Source organism: Geotrypetes seraphini, chromosome 2 (assembly GCF_902459505.1).
Source record: "Geotrypetes seraphini chromosome 2, aGeoSer1.1, whole genome shotgun sequence".
NCBI classification, from domain to species: Eukaryota; Metazoa; Chordata; class Amphibia; order Gymnophiona; family Dermophiidae; genus Geotrypetes; species Geotrypetes seraphini.
In genome coordinates this window covers 419,362,463-419,384,778 of record NC_047085.1, presented here as the reverse complement: position 1 = coordinate 419,384,778, position 22,316 = coordinate 419,362,463, and the positions used below count along the sequence as shown (strand labels likewise).

The following is a 22,316-nucleotide window of genomic DNA, read 5'->3' as shown; positions in this document are numbered from 1 at the left end:
GGGCAAGTCACTTAATCCCCCCATTGTCCCAGGTACACTAGATAGAGTTTTAGTCCACAGGGACAGATAGGGAAATATGATAAAGTACCTGAATGTAAACCACTTAGGATTTAAGTGCTATATAAATAATAAAATAAAATAAAAAAAATTAATGAGAAAGTTTATACCTTCAAGAATTAAGTTAACAGTTTATGGAAGATTCAGACAAGCATTAAAAAACGTGTCTTTTTTTGGGGCAATAAGCCATACCCCCACCCAAAAAAAAAAAAAAATAATTGTTTTGTAGTGCATGGGTAATGCGAAGGCGATTTGAAAAGTCTGTTTAAAAAAAAAAAAAAAAAAGCAAGTTAAACAATGTGGTCTTCATCGAGGGTTATACACTTAGGGCTCCTTTTACGATGCCGCGTTAGTGGTTTAACGCGCGTAATAGCGTGCGCTAATCTGCCGGCCACGCTAGCCGCTATCGCCTCCACTTGAGCAGGTGGTAGTCTTTCAGCTTGCGCGGGGGTTAACGTGTGATAAAGTCACGTGTGATAAAGCCGCTAATGCGGCTTCCTAAAAGGAGCCCTTAGTCCAGCGAGTTTGTAGTTTTTTTGTATCATAGGAAAAATAGCTTATGAAAAAAACTGGAAACTCGTTGGACTAAGTGTATAATCCTCGATAAAGACCACATTGTTTAACTTGCTTTTTTTACCAAACTTTTGAAAAAGCCCTTGTACACGCACATCCTGAATTTACCACAGGACACTTCAGCACACCCTGTGGCATCCCATTTTTTTTTTTTTTTTTCTATAGTAGGCATGAGTTACTGCATACCACAGCTTTGTTAAAAGGCCCTTAAATACTCATCTTTTTTTTTTTTTTTTATTTATACTAGTTGATGGTTGGTATATTAAAAGTTAATAAACTTGAAACTTGATTGTTACAATATAACAAATTCAGGCAATATAGAGAATATAAAGAAAATACTTCAAAATTAAAATATTAATATTAACAAGTCCACATTATTAAGGGTTAACTAATCTTGTCGCTGATTCTATATTCAAAGAAATAAGAAACTAAACAACAGTATTCTAATAAACTCTGAAGTCAGGCAATAATAATATACTCATCTTTAAAATGAATGCTTCTGCCGTTCATAGACCATAATTGTATTATGCGTTTTATATTTACTTTTATAAGTCACTGCTGATATTATGAGATATTTTTAACATGATCTATATGAAGATTATATGTTTGATTTAACTTTGTAATCTGACTAGAACTGTTTCGGTACAAACAGTTCCATGCTAAATTAGACTATAGAAACAAAAAAAGTCCTATTTACTACTATTTATCACTTATATAGTGCTGAAAGGCGTATGCAGTATTGTACATTTTGAGATTTAATAGACGGTCACTGCTCAGAAGAGCTTACAATCTAACTTGGACAGACAGACATGAGATATGGGGTTGGGGATATAGAACCCAAGGTGAGAGGAGTTAGGAGCTGAAAGCACTCTTGAAGATGTGGGCTTTTAACTGGGCCTTGAACACTGCCAGAGACAGAGCCCGCCATAGGGATTTGGGCAGCTTGTTCCAAGCATGCCTTGCGGTTCTAGGTGGATTCCAAAAGGAAGACATTCTGGCCATTTCCAGAAGATTACGGAGAAGCTATTGGTGTCTGGTAATAGAGTGAGGATATTGGTTACCTTGCTTTGAATACTGAACCCCGAGTTTTTCAAATTAGCTCTTTCATCATCTTAAAACTTTTGGCCATTGTGTCACTATTAGGACCTATATTCTTTTTTAAGTTTTTCTCTATTTTATTTGAATCTGAAAAATGTTTTTCATGATTAGTACAAAGTGGCTGTTCTTAGCATTTGTGCAGGAAGCTGTAGAAAAGCTCATTTTAACTTCAATTTTCCATGCAAAAAAATAACTTGACTTCATGAAAATGCTCTCTTTTTGAACCTGAGCTCCAGCTGTTAAGCACACTGCTTTGTACCAGGTCAACAGGAAAATTACAGATATGTTCTTTCTCCACAGTTTAAGAGTACTAAATGAAACAGAACAATTTCACTCATGCTCATTAAATCTCTCCGTATCCAAACTTCTGATGGTTCTGAAGAGTCAGAGTATTTATTTATGGGGCCCTTGTGCCAAATGGGAGAGAAAAGAAAATTCTGACATTTACGAGTTATATTTCTATGCCCAGACTTTGTTAAATGTAGAAAAAGAGTTGGAATAAATAGACTTTCACCCATCCAAAAAGATCACAGTTTTGGAAGCATGGTTCAGTTTAAGAGTTCTCGGGCATGAGAACAAAACTGTTAGCATAACATTACAAACTGTATTCCCAAAAGTGCTCTACCATGTTAGCACGAGCAACCCTGTTGTAGGGTATGTCAGAGTGTGACAGTTACACAAATGGGCATAAAAATATTTGCAGGTTATTATGTAAACTGTGAGGTCAGAATTTGTTAGAAATGTTGGCCACAGTGTTAAAATTATTCCCTGATTTTCAGTACCAGTATCTGGCTAACCTGAACAGCAGACATGAGATCACTGATATAAGATGGCGGATTATAGCACACGTAAGAGAGGGGTGGGAGGGTGGCGACTATAAACAAAAGTTAAATTGGTTGGAACAAAACTGGATTTATAGGTTGGATACGGTGGAGCCAGGGGGTTTAAACCAAGAAGTTGAATGGAGCACTTTACTATAGTCTGTGTTTCTGATTCGCTACACAAAGGGTTGACATCAGAATGAAGGGGATGTACTTATATGAGTAAAAAAGACGCCGCGGCCATCTTATCAGATTAGAAAATACGTTGATCGGGATGGTTTGTTTAAATGGAGAAAGGGTAAGCGTACGATATTATATTTATTGTATGGTTCCCTTAAACATTATTGTAAGAACTATGGGGGTAGGAGTAACATTGTCTTCTCTTATTTGTATAAGGGACTTATTCTTGAAACAGCCTCACGGCGAAACATGTCGATGTGACAGGTCCCTTACCCGATTTGATCAAGAGACAACATCTTTTAAGATATGTTTATAATTTAAAAGTATTTATGAAAGCACTAAGCACTTTATAATAGCTTACTAATAAGCAAAAATATAAGAAAAATAATACAAAGACATTGAAAACATACATAGAGGGGGCAAATGAAGAAGCCATAGCCATCAAGATATTTGTGTCACCGAAAAAAACGGGAGACCAAATGGCATGTCTGAAGCCCTAAAAAATATATATAAAAAGTTGTGGCATTGACCTTTGAAATAAGGTATGTTAATTCTGTAAGCCACTGAGTTTTTTGGGAGTATAAAAATTTTTTAAATAAATATTTCTCATCATTACTTTTTAGTTTACAGATTTCTATCTATCTTCTCTCATGCACCATTCCCCATCTCTTTCCCCTTTCCCAGGTCTTCCTCCCTCTATCATTCTAATCCAGCATCTGCTCCCTCTTTTTCCACTCCCTGTCCTCATAGCCTCTCATCTCCCTATCCCTTCTGCCTTCTATCCTGCCCTCCCCCCCCCCATGTTCCAGCATTCTCCCTCTCTTCCCTTATTCCAGTTGTCTGGCATTTCTCCATCAATCCCTTCGGCTTTTGAATCTAACATCTCCCTCTTTTTCCCCTCTCCCTCCCTCCCTCTCACCCACCCCATATCCAATATCTCTCCCTTTCTCCCACTATCCAACTTCTCTCCTTCCTCCCTCCTTCTCTTCCTTTCTTGTGCATGCCCACTGTTTTACTCTTTAATGCACAGATTTTCCTACAATAATCTATCTTCCTACATAGAGAACTATAATTATCACGGGGAAATCAAGCATAAATAGCTCTGCTAATTGACTATGAGTTTTGCAGGGGCAGCCCTAACTGTCCAACATCTCTCCTTCCCCCCTCCTTCTCTTCCTTCTTTGTGCATGCCCACTGTTCTACTCTTTAATGCACAGATTTTCCTACAATAATCTATCTTCCTACATAGAGAACTATAATTATCACGGGGAAATCAAGCATAAACAGCTCTGCTAATTGACTTTGAGTTTTGCAGGGGCAGCCCTAGCATTGTCTCAGCTTCACTTCCCAGTGCCACCTCTTTCCCCTGCTCTGGGGAGTATGGCAGTTTTTGAAGGGAATCCCTGTGGGTGTGTAAACAGGATCAGATAATTTCTATAATTTACATGCATAACAAGATTATTACTATTAGGCACTAGATGGCACACAACTTCAACTTGCATTAATGACGCAGATTTTTTTTTTTTAGGGATAATGTTTCAGTACGTATAGCAGATTTTCCTTGATTTCCTTTCACCTTGCATTAAATGAACTTCTTAATGTGCACAGCAGGAGTTCTTGTTGGATTCGTCTGATTTCATAACTTGAAGCATTTTCTCTACAGGACTGGCAGAAAATCGCCCATGGCATCTTGCCTGTGAAATTCAAAAGCAGTCCAAAAATAAATTGTCCTTTAAAGTAAATCTCCGCAGGACATGCACATCTCCTTGAACCAGCACCACACATCTTCTCTGCATCAGGAGAAAATTCCAGAATTTTGGAGCATGGTGATCCATGTGATACAAGAGAGCAGGTCTGTTTCACCAGTCAGACTCCCAGCAGCGTAACTTGCTACCAGGCACTGATTTGAAAGTGAGAAAATCCTTAAACGTTTAAAAAGGAAGAAGCGTCAGATAGCTGCTCCACAGGGCAAACATTCTATTGCCAATCTTTTAAAAGGAAAAAAGACCAAGATGGGAGGGATATGATTTCTTATTAGTGCTGTCTGCTGTTACCTATAGGTTCGGTTGGAAAAATAAGGGAAGCAAACAGCGAGAAAAATAATGTATTGACTAGGGAATAAAAAAGTCACTGTATCTGGCTGCATGTCAGATTATTCATGATCAATGGATAAGTGAAATAAAATGCTGAGAAATGTTATTACATTATTAGGAGTTCTGTGTTCTCTACCACTGAGGAGTGGCCTTGTGGTTAGAGCAGCTGCCTCAGCCCCTGAGGTTGTGTTCAATTCCCACTGCAGCTCCTTGTGACTCCGGGGAAGTCACTTTCCACTTCATTGCCGGTTCTGCCCCTAACCCCCGCTTCCCCCGGCTATTTTAAGCCCTGAAAGCTCCCCCTTAAGCCTTACCTGGTGGTCTAGCGGGTTTTCGTGGCAGGAGCGATCTTCCCACGCTCCTGCCCCATGCAAATCGCTTACAGGAAATGGCTGCCTTGAGCTCCCGTAGTCTCTCGAGCCATTTCCTGTGAGTGATCTGCACGGGGCAGGAGCGTGGGAAGATCTCTTCTGCCCCGAAAACCCGCTAGACCACCAGGTAAGACCTAAGGGGGGGGCTTACAGGGCTTAAAATAGCCCGAAAAAAGAATTTTAGGTTTAAAATCGCAAATAAGTGAATCCGTAGATATGGAAACTGCGAATACGGAGGGGGAAGTGTAGTAGGTTTAGTTTCAATGCACCCGTGTCATGATTAAAATTCTCAAGACAACTGCGGTAAAAGAAAGGAAGACATGCTTAATTATCAGAACCCCTTATAATTATTCAAAGAAGTACAGTCAGTCAACTACATATTTATGCTAATGTAAGAAAATGAGATCTTGTTATATTGATTACGTTAGTTAAATGTGGCCCCCTTTTTTTGTTTGTTTGTTTACAGAGCACTAATTGACTTGTATAAAGCATAGCTTTCTGGAGAAATGCTTTGCTAACTTGGCATTATAAATAGATCAATATGAATCAAAAGAGAACCATTCATGGCTAAATCCAAAAGATTTAGGGCTTAAGCAATCAGAGTCAGGAAAGGAAACGAACATTCAGTCAGATCAAGTGAGTAGTAGGGATGTACATTTGCTTTAAAATAAATGGCAAAGCACTACAAATGAGGCCTCTGGGGGTTGTCTCCTTTTTAAATTACCTGAATGGGAAGACACCCCCCAAAAAGTGAAAAATCATCCATTTGCAGTTCCTTCAAAGTCCAAGGAGCCAGCAAAATACAGTGGTGCCTCGCATAACGGACGCCTCACACAGCGAACGCTGCGCACAACGAACTTCAGGTCTTGCTTCCCACAACGAACTTCGTTTCACACAACGAAGTCGCCCGAGCTGCATCGCTTAACTGCCCTCTCTCCGCCTGGCTCCCTGTGCAGTGGCGCTACAAATTTTAAACCCCCCTGCCGCCGCTGCTGCATATTTTTAAGCCTCTGCCGCCACCGCATATTTTTAAACCTCCCCCCGCCGCCACATATTTTTTTAAAAAAGCCACCACTGCTGCAACTTTCTCACCCGCTCACTCGAACTGGTGGCCTAGCAAATTTCCCAGCCAGAAGCGCAGACAGAGATCAAGAGCAAGCCTTCTGTGCTACTGCCTGGGCCTGCGCTGATCTCTGAATGGCTGCAGTCAGCTCTCGCGGGACTCACAAGAACTAACTGCAGCCATTCGGAGATCGGCATGGGCCCACACAGGCGTGCAGAGGAATTGCTCCTGATCTCTGCGCTTCTGGCCTGTACGCCACTGGCTGGGAAAGATGGGAGGAATTAAAAAAGATACTGGGGGGTGATTATAATACACAGCAAGGATCAACAAAACCCCTGTCTCCCCTCCCCTTCACATATATCCCCTCTATATCATGCTAACAGCTCTAACAAGATAAATTTATCTTTTTTTATGTCATCTTAGCATATTTTATGCTACAGAACAAATTATTTTTTTTAACATGTATTGTTATGGGAAAACGCGTTTCACATAACGAACTTTTCGCATAACAAACTTGCTCCTGGAACGAATTAAGTTCGTTGTGTGAGGCACCACTGTAGCTTGTCTTTTTAGATGGATAGACATAGTTTTGGGCGGGACAAAGGAGAAGCAGAAGTCATTTGACCTATCAAACAAGCCTTTCCCAGCTTCACTTTTTCCAAATCGCATGGCGGAAAATTTTAGCAGGAATAATAAACAGAGGCAATGATCTCCCAGCTAATCAGAAGAATACAAACCAAGCAGATCAACAAACATATAGAGGTGCTGTTTATTAAAACACAGAACCCAACATAGCCATGTTTCAACAGAATGGCTGCGTCAGAGGTTTATGGGTATAATCCCTATGAGCAAACATTTAACTACAGGACACAGTAGTTTCTCCTTTAAGCAGCAGCACTTCCTCACACAGACAGCAGAGCAGTATTTTAATAAGCCGTGCTGCTCTATGTTTGTTGATCTGCTTGGTTCATATTCTGAAAATTTTAGCAAGAAACTGAACATAAATAAGAACATAAAAATAGCCATATTGGGTCAGACCAATGGTCCTATCTTGTTTCCACAGTGGTCAATCCAGGTCACTAGTACCTGGCAGAAACCCAAATAGTAGCAACATTCCATGCTACTGATCCCAGGGCAAGCAGTGGCAGCCGAAAAAAGCTTGGAACTAGGAGGAATTTCTTTTCTACTAAGTCCTACGATCAAGTTTCTAGGAATAATATTAGATCAAGACATGTCAATAAAGGAACACACTAACTACTTAGTTCGAAAATGCTTCTATACTATGTGGAAGCTATGTACCATCAGATCTTATTTCAATTCCTCCTCTTTTAGACTATTAGTGCAGTCCTTAATCCATAGAATTCTGGATTATTGTAATATTGTGTATTACGCAGGTCTCCCCAAAAATCTTTCTAGATTGCGATTGATTCAAAATACAGCTGAAAGGTTAATTTTTAACCTAAAAAAAATCAGTACACCTTCAAAAGTGTGGAGGACTTTGGCGCAGTGACAATACCATGGTGACATCTGCGCACAGGATATATGCGTGCCGCTGCTTCCTCCGCTTTGAGGCCTTCCTGTTAGTGCTGTGAGCGGGTGTGGGGGGGGGGTATGGGAAACCCCACCAGTACATTTACAAGTCCTCACGCTCCCGTTTGGGGGGATTTGGGGGAACCACCGTGGGATTGCCGGCTCGCCAAAGTCCTGCACGCTTTTAATGTGTCACCAAAAAAGTCAGATCATGTCACTCCTTTTTATTGCAGATTGCACTGGCTACCTGTTGAAGCCAGGGTCATCTTTAAATTTATACTATTATGTTATAAGGTACTATTCGGTCTTACGGCAAATTATTTGATTGATCATTTTTTATTTGCCATTCCAAAACGCTCCCAATGACTTGACATTTTTTGCTTTTCCTTCTGTAAAGAACTGCCGATATAAAAGATATTTTGACATATTATTTCCTTTCAAGCAGCAGTTAGGGACAAAGAGCTTAGCCAGTTAATAGTTAGTCCTACCTCAAATCAGCACTTTAGAAAAATTCTGAAAGTACCTCTATTTGATAAATTTCTATAGAAGATCTGTACTACCATTTGATAATTTTATATCTTATATCTCCTGAGTATGTCTCAGCCTCTTAGAATTGTAAACCGCGGAGAACTGAAAAGTATTGCAGTATACAAATACAGATGTTATGTTATGTTCCACCATGTCTGTCTCAATAGCAGACTATGGACTTTTCCTATAGGAGCTTGTCCAAACTTTTTTTAAACCCATCTATGCTAACTGCTATTATAACATCTTCTGGCAATAAGTTCCAGAGCTTAACTATTCTTTAACGCCCCCTCCCCCTTTTTCAAAACCGTATCGCAGTTTTTAGGGCCGCCCATGCTGGAAACAGCTCCTACATTCAGAGCTGTTACTGCTGCGGCCAGTGCTAAACAACGCACTATAGTTTTGTAAAAGGGGGATAAGTGAAAAGTAAAATCCTCCTATTGTTTTAAAGGTATTTCCATGTAAGGTATTTCCGTAAAATCCGTATATTGCGTAAAATCAAAATTTAATAAACTTGAAACTTGAACTTGTAAGCTGATCATCATTTGGTGCTTTTTACTCTGCTAGATATTTTGGGACATAGAGGGTTTTTTTTAGGAAGATACATGCTTCAGAGATACACAAACCCCGAAAAGATCCCTCCTGCCGCAAATCCCAAAATAATCCCTGGAAGACAGGTGGAAGTGAGCTTGCCAGCTTGACGGAGTAAGCATCCCTCCAGCCAGCATGCATGAAAAAGTTATGGGGGGGTGGATCTGGGTGGGTATGGGGGGGTGTCAGCATTTTTTCCGGGGGTTCTGGCAGGACAGAGTGGGTATCCCTCCTGCCGTTGATCTTTGGGGGGGGGGGAGAGTTCTGGCAGGAGAGACTGGGCATCCCTCCTGCTGTTGATCTTCAGGGGTGGGGGTGGGGGTTCTGGCAGTAGGGCCTAGGCATCCTTCCTGCCGGTGATCTTCAGAGGGATGGCAGCAGGAGGAATTGAGCACTCCTCCTGCCACGGACATTTGGGAGGAGGGCTTTAGAGGTTCCGGCAGGAGGGACTGGGCATCCCTCCTGCCAGTGATCTTTGGGAGATGGTAGCAGGAGGATTTGGACACTCCTCCTGCCACAGACTTTTGTGGGAGGGTTTCGGGGGTTCCAGCAGGAGGGACTGGGCTTCCCTTCTGCCGGCCGACTTCACTGTGGGACAGGTTCCCTGCTGTAACCACTAAACTGACCATAGCAGGGAGATTCCCTTGCCACAATCAGTTCAGTGGCCACATCTATTTGAAATGTAGGCAGAAATGCTTGTCCTGACTGGCTCCTGTGAATTCTCATGAGAATTTGCAGAAGCCAGTCAGGAAGCTGCTCAGCGCCGAGCAGCAGTGCCAAAGCGTACTCCTGCTCAGTGCCACTCAGTGGCTGAAGAAACCAGAACTCGCAGAAGCAACTGACCGACTGGGTTAGCAACGGGGCAAGAGCACAGAAAGTTCGCTCTTGCCCGCTGCACTTCTGGACCACCAGGAATCGCCAGAGGAGGTACGACGGACAAGGCAGGGTGCAGAGCCTGGCAGCGGCCTGCAATAAGTCTGGGAGAGGGGCGCTGGCCCAAATATAAACCGGGACCCCCATTTTTGGGCAAATTTTTTAGCCCCCAAATCCCGGTTTATATTTGAGTATATCTGCATGTTAAGCACTTTCTGTAAATCTAGCTTTTATGTTTGATTTTCTTTTTTAATATAATGAAAAATAAAGAGTAAAATATTTAAACCTCCCTTTAACCAAACTGCGATAACGGTTCTTAGTGCAGGGAGCCACGCCGAATGCTCCGCACTTCTCCCGACGCTCATAGGAACTCTATGAGCGCCGGGAGCAGTGCGAAGCATTCAGCGCAGCTCCCTGCACTAGTAACCATTATCACAGTTTAGTAAAATTGGGGGGGGGGGGGGGGGTAAATTATATATTTTAATCCAAAAGCACATCCCAAGAGTATATATATTTGGAGCCAATTTTCACAAGGTCGGGTAGTTTGAGGTTACCCAGACTTTCACACTCATTTTTAAAGGGAAACTATGGGGTCCTTTTATCAAGCCGCGCTAGTGGGGTTAGCGCGTCGGACATTTCATCATGCGCTAACCCCTGCAGCCGGCTAAAAAACTAATGCCGGCTCAATGCAGGCATTAGCGGCTAGCGCGGCAGGTGGTTTAACACACGATATTGCGTGCGTTAAACCCCTACCGCGGCTTGATAAAAGGACCCCTATGAGGGTTGCTTTCCTTGGGAAATTTCCTTCTGTGAGGTCCACAGGTAGAAACCCATGGATTCTATAAAGGACACCAAAATATGGGCACCCAAACATATTTAGCAAACTTTTTAATTCAGTTCTATAGCTAGTTCCCTTTTCCATTATATAGACCTGAACATAATGAAATTGTTATACAAAATTTCTTTTAAAAATTATTGATTGTATGCAAAACCTCAAAAGTAAATAGGAATACTAGCTTTATCTATGTAAATTATTTGTCAGAGGCTGATCTAGGAAGCTCTAATTTCGAATGCATTATTCCTGCTCACACAAAAATACCTGAATATTAATCCTAAATGTAACTTGCTGGAAATAGTGTTTGATGCATAACTTTCCAGTAAACATCAATAGTTTTACAAGGTAATGTTCAGTGAGGCTGGAAGCACATTTCACATTTGAGATAGGGGAGACTGGTGTTAAATGTGTTTCTCTCATCTGTGCCGACAGCAATGTCCTTGGAAAATAGCAGCCGCTATTAACAAAGCATAAAATGAGTTGTCATATCCATTCGAAAATCATTCACCAAGTTTATTTCTATATGCGTTTGCTTACAGCCCTGCTTTATCTAATTCTCTTCTACTTGTATGTTATTTATTTATTTTAAAAAAAATTTTATACCACCAAAAATCTCAGTGGTTTACAGAATTAACACACATAAAAATATAAAATACAAAAACACTGAAACAAAAAACCCAAAATCATCATGCACAATTGTTCATTTTTTTAAATATAGTTTCATTTCGGTTTGTTTTAGTTTCATTTTTTTTTTTTCCATTCACTCATTCAATTCTCTATACCGTTCTCTCTGCGGAGCTCAGAGCAGTTTACATGAATTTATTCAGAAACTCATGCATTTTTCCCTGTTTGTCCTGGTGGGCTCACAATCTGTCTAAAATACCTGGGGCAATGGGAGGATTAAGTGACTTGCCCAAGGTCACAAAGAGCAGACTGGGCAGGAAACCAAAACCTCAGGGTACAGAGGCTGTAGCTTTAACCACTTTAACCACTATGCCACACTCTCATTTAGTGTGGGTTATTGTAGCATATAATAATATGGGCTAAATATTTTCATGCATGCTAAGAAACATACGGCTCCTTTAACTAAGATGCACTAGCGTTTTTAGCACATGCAGGAAATTACCGTGCGCTACGCTTCTAGAACTAACGCCAGCTCAATGAAGGCATTAAGGTCTAGTGCGCGCGGCAATGTAGCGCGCGTTATTCTGTGCGTTAAAGCCCTAAAGCGGCTTAGTATAAGAAGCCCATAGTGGTCTTTTTGATAAGATGTGCTAACCGATTTAGCGTGTGCTAAAGATTAGCGCGCGCTACATGCTAACATGCCTATAAAAATATAATGGATGTTTTAGCATGTAGCACGCGCTACTTTAGTGCATGCTAAATTGGTTAGCGCACCTTAATAAAAGGACCCCATAGTGAAACATAACATAACTTAATAACAAATTTCTAGACCGCCTAACCCTAAGTTCAATGCAGTTAACAAAAGATTACGCTATGAGAAAACACCCAAAAAATGTAGAATACAGAACTCTATGAGCGTTGGGAGCAGCGCAGGCCATTCAGTGCGGCTCCCCGCGCTAAAACCACTAACGCGGTTTAATAGAAGAGGGAGTTAGTGAACCAAAAATTTGGAGAAAAGAAAAGTCTTCAGAAGTTTTCTACAATGTGCATAAGATGTAGATCTGATCAATAATAGGCAGAAAGTAGACCCCTGCCTTATGTTCTTCCCTTCACTGGCTCCTCCATTCCAAATCCATCTTATTCTCTTTCTCCTAGTTCACCCATCTGTTTTAATTCCTTCTCTGTGAAAAAGATAGCCTGTGTGGCTTGGTATGGAGATAATTTTACAGACGGCACTGCTGTGTAGAAGCTCAGACCTTGATGCCAATGCAATTGTGTATTTAATATCTTTGCTCCAGTCCCTTTACACACTTTCTATATCTGCACTAAAGTAGCACTGTGGCAATCAGTTCTGGAGAAATATGAGTTGTTTTACATTTCGTTGGTCACCGTGTGCTTGGAAACTCCAGTAATACCTTGCTTATTTGGAAAGGGGGATAGAAATGGATCTGTTAATTATCTATTTAACATCTCACTTGTGTTCTGGATTTACAGCGCAGCCACTTTCTGCATGAATTAAGGCTTCTTCTCATTCTGTGTCCTTAGGGGAAACAATTTGTCTTTAGTGTCCTCGGGGCTCCAATATGCCAGTAAAATAAAAGGCTCTGGAGAAAATAAAGCAGCCAAGGGTGGAGGTTAAGTGCACTGGGAAATAGAGAACAAAACATAGCTTTCATCAGGGACAGCAGAACATCCTTTTGATTGGAGTCAAATAAAGCAATCTCTGACCCTTTCCCAAAACTGATTGTGCTGGGGAAAATATTTATCAGAATGTGGCACCGGTGGCTCACCCTATTCCACCGTCTATGACTTATATCATTAATTAGTGGCATATCGCTCTGGTACAGGGGTAGGCAATTCCAGTACTTGAGAGCCACAGGCAGGTCAGGTTTTCAGGATATCCACAATAAATATGAATGAGATAGATGTGCATCTCAAGGAGGCAGTGCATGCAAATCCATCTCATATATATTTATTATGGATATCCTGAAAACCTGACCTGCCTGTGGCTCTCAAGGACCAGAATTGCCTACCCCTGCTCTAGTGAGAGTGTCTGTTATCAAGGGTAGGTTCATCTGCCTGCCCATCTATCCTTTGAAATTAAAACTTTAGTTTGTCATATTCAGGGAGATGCCTATGAATCTGATCCCAAATTGCCTTGCACACGTAGAGCAGGGGTTATAGAAACACCATGTGCACCAATAGCCAAGGAATTCCTGGGCTGGTGGAGAGGTGGGGAGATGTCATAGATGCCCAGGAGACTTTACAAGAGTGGGGGTGGTGAAGAGAGAAGCTCTGAGGATTAGTACTGCCTGATTCAGGAAAAAATATTTTGATTCGATTCAGCCTATTGAATCGATTTTTCAATTCGATTTGATTTTCCTGCCCAATTGGGTGGTTATTTTCCAAACATCCTGATGGGTTTATGTTATAGTCTCTTCATCCCTTTTATAGCCTCTTCACCCCATTTGCCCTCTCCTAGCCACACTGGCACTGTGATGTAAACAAAATAAACAAACAAAAAAGACTTCCTCTCTCTGTTAAATCCTAGCTCACATTCACGGTCTAAAACCAGCTCTGGCAGGATACAAGTTTCAAATCTGACACATTGTAATCACAAAACAGAAAATACAATTATTTTTTCTACCTTTTGTTGTCTGGTCATTTTTCAAATCATGTTGGTCCCAGGCTTCTGATAACTCGCTTGCCAGGGTCTCTTGCCCATTTGTCATTTTCTTCTTTTTCTGTGGTAACCATCCATGTTCCATCTCTGTCCTCCCCTTCCATTTCCCTTCCCTCCCCCGGAGGTCTGGCATCTTTCCTTTTTTTCGTCTCTATTCCTTTAGCTGTACCAATGGACCCTACTATCTCACCTTTTCTCAACTACCTTTTCATCCAGCATCTCTCCCTCCTTCCCCACCAGCTCTCCCTTTCTTTTTCTAACTACCCTCCTATCCAGTATCTCTATCCCCCCTTACACCATCCCTTGTGTCCAACTTCTCTCCCTTTCTGTTCCTTCCCTCCCTAAATCCCATTGTCCACCATCTCTCTCCCTTTCCTGTTTTTAGATCCATTATTTCTTCTATCCCTCCCCCACCTCCCCTCTCCATGATCTCCCCAAGTCCATCTCCCCTCTCCACCATCCATCTTCCCCCTTCCACCATGTTTACCTCTCCCATCCATCTTCTCCCCATCTCTCCCTCTCCAGCCCACCGACTCCCCTGTCCATTTCTCCCTCTCCCCCAAGACCATCTCCCCTCTCCATGATCTCCCCCAAGTCCATCTCCCCCCTTCCACCAAGTTAATCTCTCCCATCCATCTTCTCCCCATCTCTCCCTCTCCAGTCCACCAATTCCCTCATCTCTCCCTCTCCCCAAGTTCATCTCCCCCCTCCACCATCCATCTTCCCCCTCCACCAAGTTCATCTCTCCCATCCATCTTCTCCCCATCTCTCCTCCAGTCCACCAACTCCCCCAAGTCCACCTCCCCTCTCCCCATCTAACTTTATTTTGATGTTACAACATGTTGCCGGTGGTGGTAGTTATTTAGCGATCCACTCCTGCCACCACTCCTTTCTTCTTCTCTCCACCGCGGCCCGCCCTCAGTGAAAACTTCCTGTTTCCATTTGGGCAGCTGAATGGAGAGAAGAAGCCTGGAATAGTGGCAGGGTAGTGAATCGCATTCACTACCGCCACTTTTGCCTGGCCGGGGAGGAGAGGAGAAATACTTCCAGCCAGGGAGGAGAGAGCTTTGCTGATGCCAATCTGCACGCAGAGGTCCGTTCTGCTTTCCTTCTGCCACCAGAGTTCTTGCTTCTGATGTAACTTATGGTTTTGCAAAACCAGAAGTTATATTAAATGGAAGGACACCAGTGGCAGAGGGAAAGCCCAAATGGGTCTCTAGCAAGGGGGCCAACAAATCAGTAAATTTGATTTTTTTCCCCCAAAACAAATCAATTCAAATTGATTCAAATTGATTCACCCAAAGTGATTGCGAATCAGGTAGCACTACTGAGGATCCTCAGACATTATGTAATGGCTCCCAGCAAGTCCAGAGGGGAGGAGTTCCTAATGAGACCTGAAAAACTGGAAGAATGTACTCCTATGGAAGTGGAGGAACATGAGATACCAGCAAAGGGTCAAATGTCAGAAGCAGAATTTATGGATTGCTCCAATTCAGTTAATTAGATAGAACCTAAAAGTATGGAATATGAGTACGCAAAGAGAGCCCCTAAATCCTGTTATAATTTACAACTTTTTGGTTGACAGTGATAGTGGGGATAGTGCCTGTTGTTGGTAAGAAAACTATCCCAAGAGGAGATGCTGTCAGAGGTCCCCAGAACTCATAAAGCTGGGAGAGCCCAAACCCAAAGAGAGATTAAAGAAGGTACTGGATTTTTCCAGAACTTATTGGCATAAGACTTGTGAATTGTTAAAATCCCTAGATTAAAATTTGCTAAGGAGTTGGATCTTGTCTTGTGGACTTCTACAGATTCCCCCTAAAGTATACAGTGTTTGTTGGTAATTGAATATCGACTGTTTATCCTGCATCGGAAAGCGACCAGAATCAGGACGCTGAGAGCAATCAGCAGGATAACACAGACACCTACCTTTTACTTGGTGGAGTGCTGGGACCTTATGCTGGGCTACTGCATGGACCTTGCAAGTGTGTGGACCTGAATTGCCAGTGGAAGACCCATTCCTGCTACAAGCTGCTGAGGGAAATGTTCCTATGGCAACATATACCTCAATGATAGTAGAATCCACAACTTTGGCTGACACAAGAAGAGGCTTATGTGGTAAAGAATGAGATTAAGTGACAGGAGAGCCAGGTGTTGCCATCCAAAGAAGAAACAGAAGTGGCGGTGATTCACATAGCAGGTAATAAGAAGCATAAGCCCTGTCATCTGAAGATGAACTAGCAGCTAGAGATTCATGCTGCAGTGCAGGCAGTCCAGACCGTACCAAACCAAGTCAACTGCAGAGTGCTTAGGGGCCCAAATCTCATCATCCAAAGACATCTGATCTGAGACACTGGTCAAAGTCACCATCTCCCAAAGATGTCCCAGTGGCAGCTTTAAATACCCTGTGGGGTAGCAGGAAGAGCATGCCCCATTACCCAATGAGAAATTGGCTGCAGCTGAAGTGAAGGCAATAGTGGCTGAGCTCGGCTTTAGAAGTGAGAGGGAAAGGGAGAAGAATGTATTTAAATCCAGATTTATAATCTGCATAAAATGTTTAATTTCATGTAATTGATATTCCGTCTAAGCTAACTACAGTTTTACTTTCAAAACAGCTTTAACATTCAAACATATTACAACACTGTAAGAGAGTAAAGGATTCTCTCTCACTAATGTTACCCTTTCACTGGGAAAGAGGGGGCACTGGCTCATTAGAGGGTAAACTACAGGGTTCAGGATGCTCAATCCTCATCTATCAGGTGGTGCTATACTGCGGAACAGGTTACCCTGCCGAGTCATGGGGTGGGACTCAGGCAGGAAGAGATTCATATGCCCAGTCTGGGATCATTCAGGGAGGTCCTGCAACAGACTTCCCAGGGAGGGTTCCCTGAGAGAGAGACTCCCTTGAGCAGAGGAGGCTCAGAAGAGTGCCTATGTGAGATAGTTGGTCTTTGGCTGAAGTAAGCCAAGTATATTACTTGAATACTGTGAAAAATGGAGGAGTTGACCAAAAGCTGAGGTTGTTGCTCAACTGAATGTGATATGGCTAACTGCCTAAAGAGTACAGGTTGCTGCGCTAAATAAAATATATACAAGTTAAAAGTATATCTTTGACTTTCCTGAGCCTATGAGGGATAAGCTCCGTGAGATGTCTCAATGAAAACATTTGTTGCACCTTCTACAGTGGTTTAGATGTACTGATTGGATGGATGTGCAGGATTCCTGGAAAACCTGGCCAGGAGTCTGTCACATGTGGTGCTGAAACCCAGGATTGGAGCTTCTGTCACAGAGAAGCTGATCCTGATACCTTAGAATGATATCTGAATTTTTGAATAAGAAACCAAAGACTGGTCTTTGTGATATTTGGAGCATTGAGATAAAGCATCCGATTACTGCGTCTCAATGGCCACGAATTTGGACTTGGAGGATGAGATGTACGGTGTCTGCATCTATGAGACAAACATGGTTTTTCTTGTTACATAGAGCATTTTGGATCCTTGTTCGATTACAGAAATTAGATAGTTCATCTCGAAGTTGGGACATTGGATCATCTATTGTACTATTGTCCCTTGATACTTAAATTTTGGAGATCCATCTGGGATCAAGTGAACAAAATATTGGAAAATCCAGTGGCATTGACATAGGATACCATCCTATTTGGTACATTAATGAGGGCTAAAAGCCGAATATCTGCTCGGAATAACAAACTTCTCTTTATAATGACAGGGGTTGCCATACAACTTGTTTTGAGGAACAGGAAAAACTGGGATTGATTAAATTATACTTTTTGGTGGGAATCTCTATGTCGCACTTTTAAAATGGAACTTATGGTGGCCATACAACAAGAACATTATAGGAAATTTATGGATATTTGGGAGCCATTGACAAAATTCTGTAAGGAGTGATTGTTGATTTTCCCCTTTTGATAATACATGTCCAGGGTGGGTGGGTGGAGAGGGGTGGGAAGTTTTTTTTAAAATTTTGAGTGCAAATTTTTGGATAAGTAGAAGGGGGGATGATATTTGTATTTGTCATAGAATATAATTCTGATTGAATTTAAGGGCTCCTTTTACGAAGCCACGTTAGCGGTTCAACGCGTGCTAATTTGCCGGCTGCGCTAGCCGCTACTGCCTCCTCTTGAGCAGGCGGTAGTTTTTCGGCTAGCGCGGGGGTTAGCATGCACTAAAACTGAGCTAAAAAGAGCTCTAAAATTAAAGTATAAATGATTGTATAATAAGTTGCACTTATTTTTGGCTTTAAAATGAATAAAGATTTCCAAAAAAAAAAAAAAAAAAAGAATGATATTGGGACCTAATATTTTAATGCAGGATTTTCTTTTTTCTTTTTTTTTTTTTTTAAAGTACCTAAGAATGTAAGCTTCAGCCCAAGATAGGTACCAGAAGAAATATAGTTGGAGCAGTACAGGTAGGCTTGCATTTGGTTTAAATATTTTTTATTAAGTTTCAAAAATTTAACGGTGCAATGTATAGGTTAATAACAGACAATAAAGCGTAAAAGCACATACAACTTACAAGTAATTATGCACAATCAATTTATCCCACCCTCCCTTCCAATAAATAATCATTATAAATACCAAACATTTTCACCCACCCTCCCCCCAACCCTGGATGTGCATAGAAATAACCAAATTGAAACTATCCTGATGTAATATAAGATGCCAATGGGCCCCAAACTAATTTAAATATATACCCAATATATCCACATTTATCTTCTCATTCCTATATGTGGAGCATAAATTTGCCCACCAAAAAGAGAAGTTAAGACGATCACAATTCTTCCAATTTTGTGTTATCATCTGCATTGCTACTCCAGTCATAATTATGAGGAGATGACCTTTATAGCAATCTATGGGGAGTTTAATATGTAACAACGTACCACATATGACTATCTCATATGTTAATGGAAATGATGACTCAACATCCTATTTATGAAGAGATCGATCATCTTCAATTTATGATCTATTGTAATTGAATTTGACCATGCTCTTGTGCCACAGTTGTAGTAAGATTTTAAAATATTAACGTCACTTTCTTTTCTGATGTGGAACTCTTCTCCCGTGTCCTCATTGTAAAGCGAGGACTGCAGATGCCAATCTAATCATGAGGGAGGAGGGGCATACATTTCTAAGACCCAGTGGTGTAGTAAGGGGGGGGGCACGGTGGTGTACCACTCTGGATGCCTTCTTGGTGGGGGCGCTGGCACCTCACCGCTCCTCCCATGCTACTCTCATGCACTCCCTTCCCTGCCCCCTCCCCCCCGTACCTCTTTAAAATCTTTGCCAGCGCAAGCAACTAATCTAGCCTGCTGATCACGCTGGCCTGGCTACCTCTGAAATCACTTCTGGGTCATGGGGCCAGGAAGTGACATTAGAGGGAAAGCCAATGTCAGAGCAAGCAGCAGGCCTAACTGAAATTGAACTGTAAAGGTGTCAATTTTTTTTTTTTTTTTCTGTTTTGGCTGCAGAAAGAAGCATTATTTGTATTGGACTTTCCCACTGTGCTATACCCTCCTCTCTACCAACCTCTACTTATCCGCTCAGTCTGGTGCATGTACCGGATTGACCGTAGGCTCACCTTACAACCCGCCTAGCATACGGCTAGTGTGTAAATAAATAGGTACACCTACCTGTTTGATCAAAGTCTGGAAAATAGTCTGGGCAATTTTGAGTTGCATATCGTCCAGCTGGTGTGTCATCCCAACACAACCATCCATCCCATGTTCGGTTACAATAAAGACCTGTATATTAAGAAAGAAAGTTATATAGAAAAGACAGTAGGATATAACAGAAACACATACAGCCAGTAGGCATTCCATTAGAATTTTTTTTTTTATTATATTTAAGAAGAGAACAATATAGGGGTTAAACTTAGGGGACCGGATTCAGTCAATAACACTTAGGGCTATTTTACAAAGACTGCTCTAGTATGAGCGCCCTTTGTGGAATAGCACCTACTGGGAATTCCCGTGCCCAACTTTGGGTGTGAGGATTTATGCTGAAACCTGGTATAAGTCCTGGCACGCAAGTTGAACACAGATCCTTAGAATCCTATAACATTACATGCATCATTTGAGAATACCCCTCCCATGGTCACATCCCCTTTTGGGTTGCATACTATGGGGTTTGGGCACCCAGGTTTATAGAATGACATGTAGCCAGATGTGCGTATAACCCCTAATTGATGCTAATATCAATAATTACACATCCAGGGAAGGGAGGGGGGAAGGGGGATTATTTCTGTCTTAATTTTGTTCTTTGGGTATTTGCACTTGGGGTAGGTGGGTGAATGGGAGGATATCATTAATTGGATTAGGATAAGGTTTTTGCGATAATCTATGTTTTTGTGTTTTATTGAATAATCATTGGGTGGGCGCGTGGGAGAAAATGGTTGGTTATGAATACGTGTAAGCTGAATGTGCTTTTATTGTATTATTATATGTTACATTTTATGTATTGCACTATTGAAGTTTGAAAAATCAATAAAGAATAAAAAAAATAATAATAATAATTAATAACATCCAATTTTTAATGCTAATTAGCTCATTGATCTATTAGGTTGCGCATGCATTTTGGAATCGTGCCCAGAATAATTGTGTACCTTTTATCGAATCCAAGCAGCAGTGAGTTGATTATTCAACTGCCAGCTCTGATATTTATACTACTATGTGTAATCAGTGCCATTATAGGTTATCTGGATAGCAGATTGAATTCGTATAAATTCCAGGACAGCACTGGCTCTGTTCACATCCACCCTGACAAATCTCTGCATACTGCCGAGGTGGTACATAAGGATATTTAGAGACACTTTCCTGGTCAGCAACACCTATCCAGATAGCAGGTGCTATTGCCCGGTGATTAAATTTGAACACTGACCTGATAGATTTTCCAGATATTGGCCAAATGCCTTCACTCTCAGGATAATTTTTGTGGCCTGCCCTTAGATTGTAGCAGGCTGTTTAGAGGGATTTTTGGCCCAGTACAATTTAAAAAAAAAAGTTGAAAATCCACAGGTAATGAGATTAAATATTAATCAGCCACTGGTGAATGCATAACTTAATCAAGTAAAGCATTGTAGATATAATTAGTATATATTTTCATTAGACACCAAAATTATGAAACTTCCTGCAAAACAAATGGAAGCGCTATATAGACCCTGCAGATGTGATTTATTATATGGGATTTACTGTGCATTTTTCTTCTTCAGGGCCTTTCCATGGTAATATTTTTAGACAGCAAAGAGTTCTAAATATGCCAGAGAGGAGTTAGTTAGAAAGAATGAATTATGTACACTGTGTCAAGCATTTTATAATAATTATTACATTGCTAAAAGTCACATACTTTATGGTATCCAAACTACCTTTGAGGTTGATTCACATCATTTGGGGTCAGAAAGGCAGTCGTCGCCAATGTTTATTCAAGAAGATCATCAAATTTAAGCAAGATAAACGCTATTTAAAGGCAGGATAAATATGTCACGAGAGGGTAGATAGCAGCAAACTGGGCGCTGAGGCACAAGTGGAGGATATTTCTATAAAGGGTGCCTATTTGCAGCATATTTTATAAAGAAAAGTAGAATCTACTAGTCTTTATACCACACTAGTGTAACAGGTAAAATACATCCCTACATCAGATGCAACCTCTTACACCAACCATAGAGCCTGTGTAAATTGCGAAAGAATTTAGGCCCTCTTTCACTAAGGGCTCCTTTTATGAAGCCGCGTTAGTGGCTTCAGCGTGCGTGACTTTTCATCACGCGCTAACCCCCGCGCTAGCCTAAAAACTACCGCCTGCTCAAGAGGAGGCGGTAGCGGCTAGCACGGCCGGCGGTTTAGCGCATGGTATTATGCGCGTTAAACAGCTACCGCGCCTTCGTAAAAGGAGCCCTAAGCCATGATAGACGTTTCTACAGTGACACAGAGCGTTCAATGCTCTGTTGCTGCTCCGACGCTCATAGGAATTTTATGAGCGTCAGAGCATTTAATGCTCCACGCCATGGTAGAAACCTCAACCGCAGCTTACTAAAAGGGGGGGGAGGGGTTTATTTATTTATATTTCTTATAAACCACTTCTGTTCAAAATGGTTTACATTCAGGTACTCGAAGTATTTCTCCCTATCTAACAATCTAACTACAGTGTGTGTAAATCATATATTCTACATTTATAGGCACAATTATGGACATTGTGCCCAGATTCTGCCCATGTGAATGTCTGCCTGCAAAGTTTTCACTATTAAAAACTGGTGCTTACTTATAGACCAGGGTTTAGCTGTCCTATCTTTATGTGCTAGCCGATGGCTGAATATCAGTTGGCAGACAAAAATGAAACCGGATAGTTAATGCCAGTCACTGGAAATGGCCTGGCATTGGATATCTGGGTTCAGTGC

At 41.5% G+C, this 22,316-nt stretch overlaps 1 protein-coding gene across 10 annotated transcripts in view; it reads right to left on the bottom strand.

Annotated features, from left to right (window-relative positions):
• The window catches only part of CALCR (calcitonin receptor), a 587,401-nt gene that overhangs the window by 216,155 nt on the left and 348,930 nt on the right, over nt 1–22,316 (bottom strand). For all 10 annotated transcript variants that reach the window (XM_033931114.1, XM_033931117.1, XM_033931112.1 and 7 more), the window contains one exon: nt 19,561–19,671. In XM_033931114.1, the coding sequence (XP_033787005.1) occupies nt 19,561–19,671 (111 nt within the window). The remainder of the gene's footprint in view (nt 1–19,560; nt 19,672–22,316) is intronic.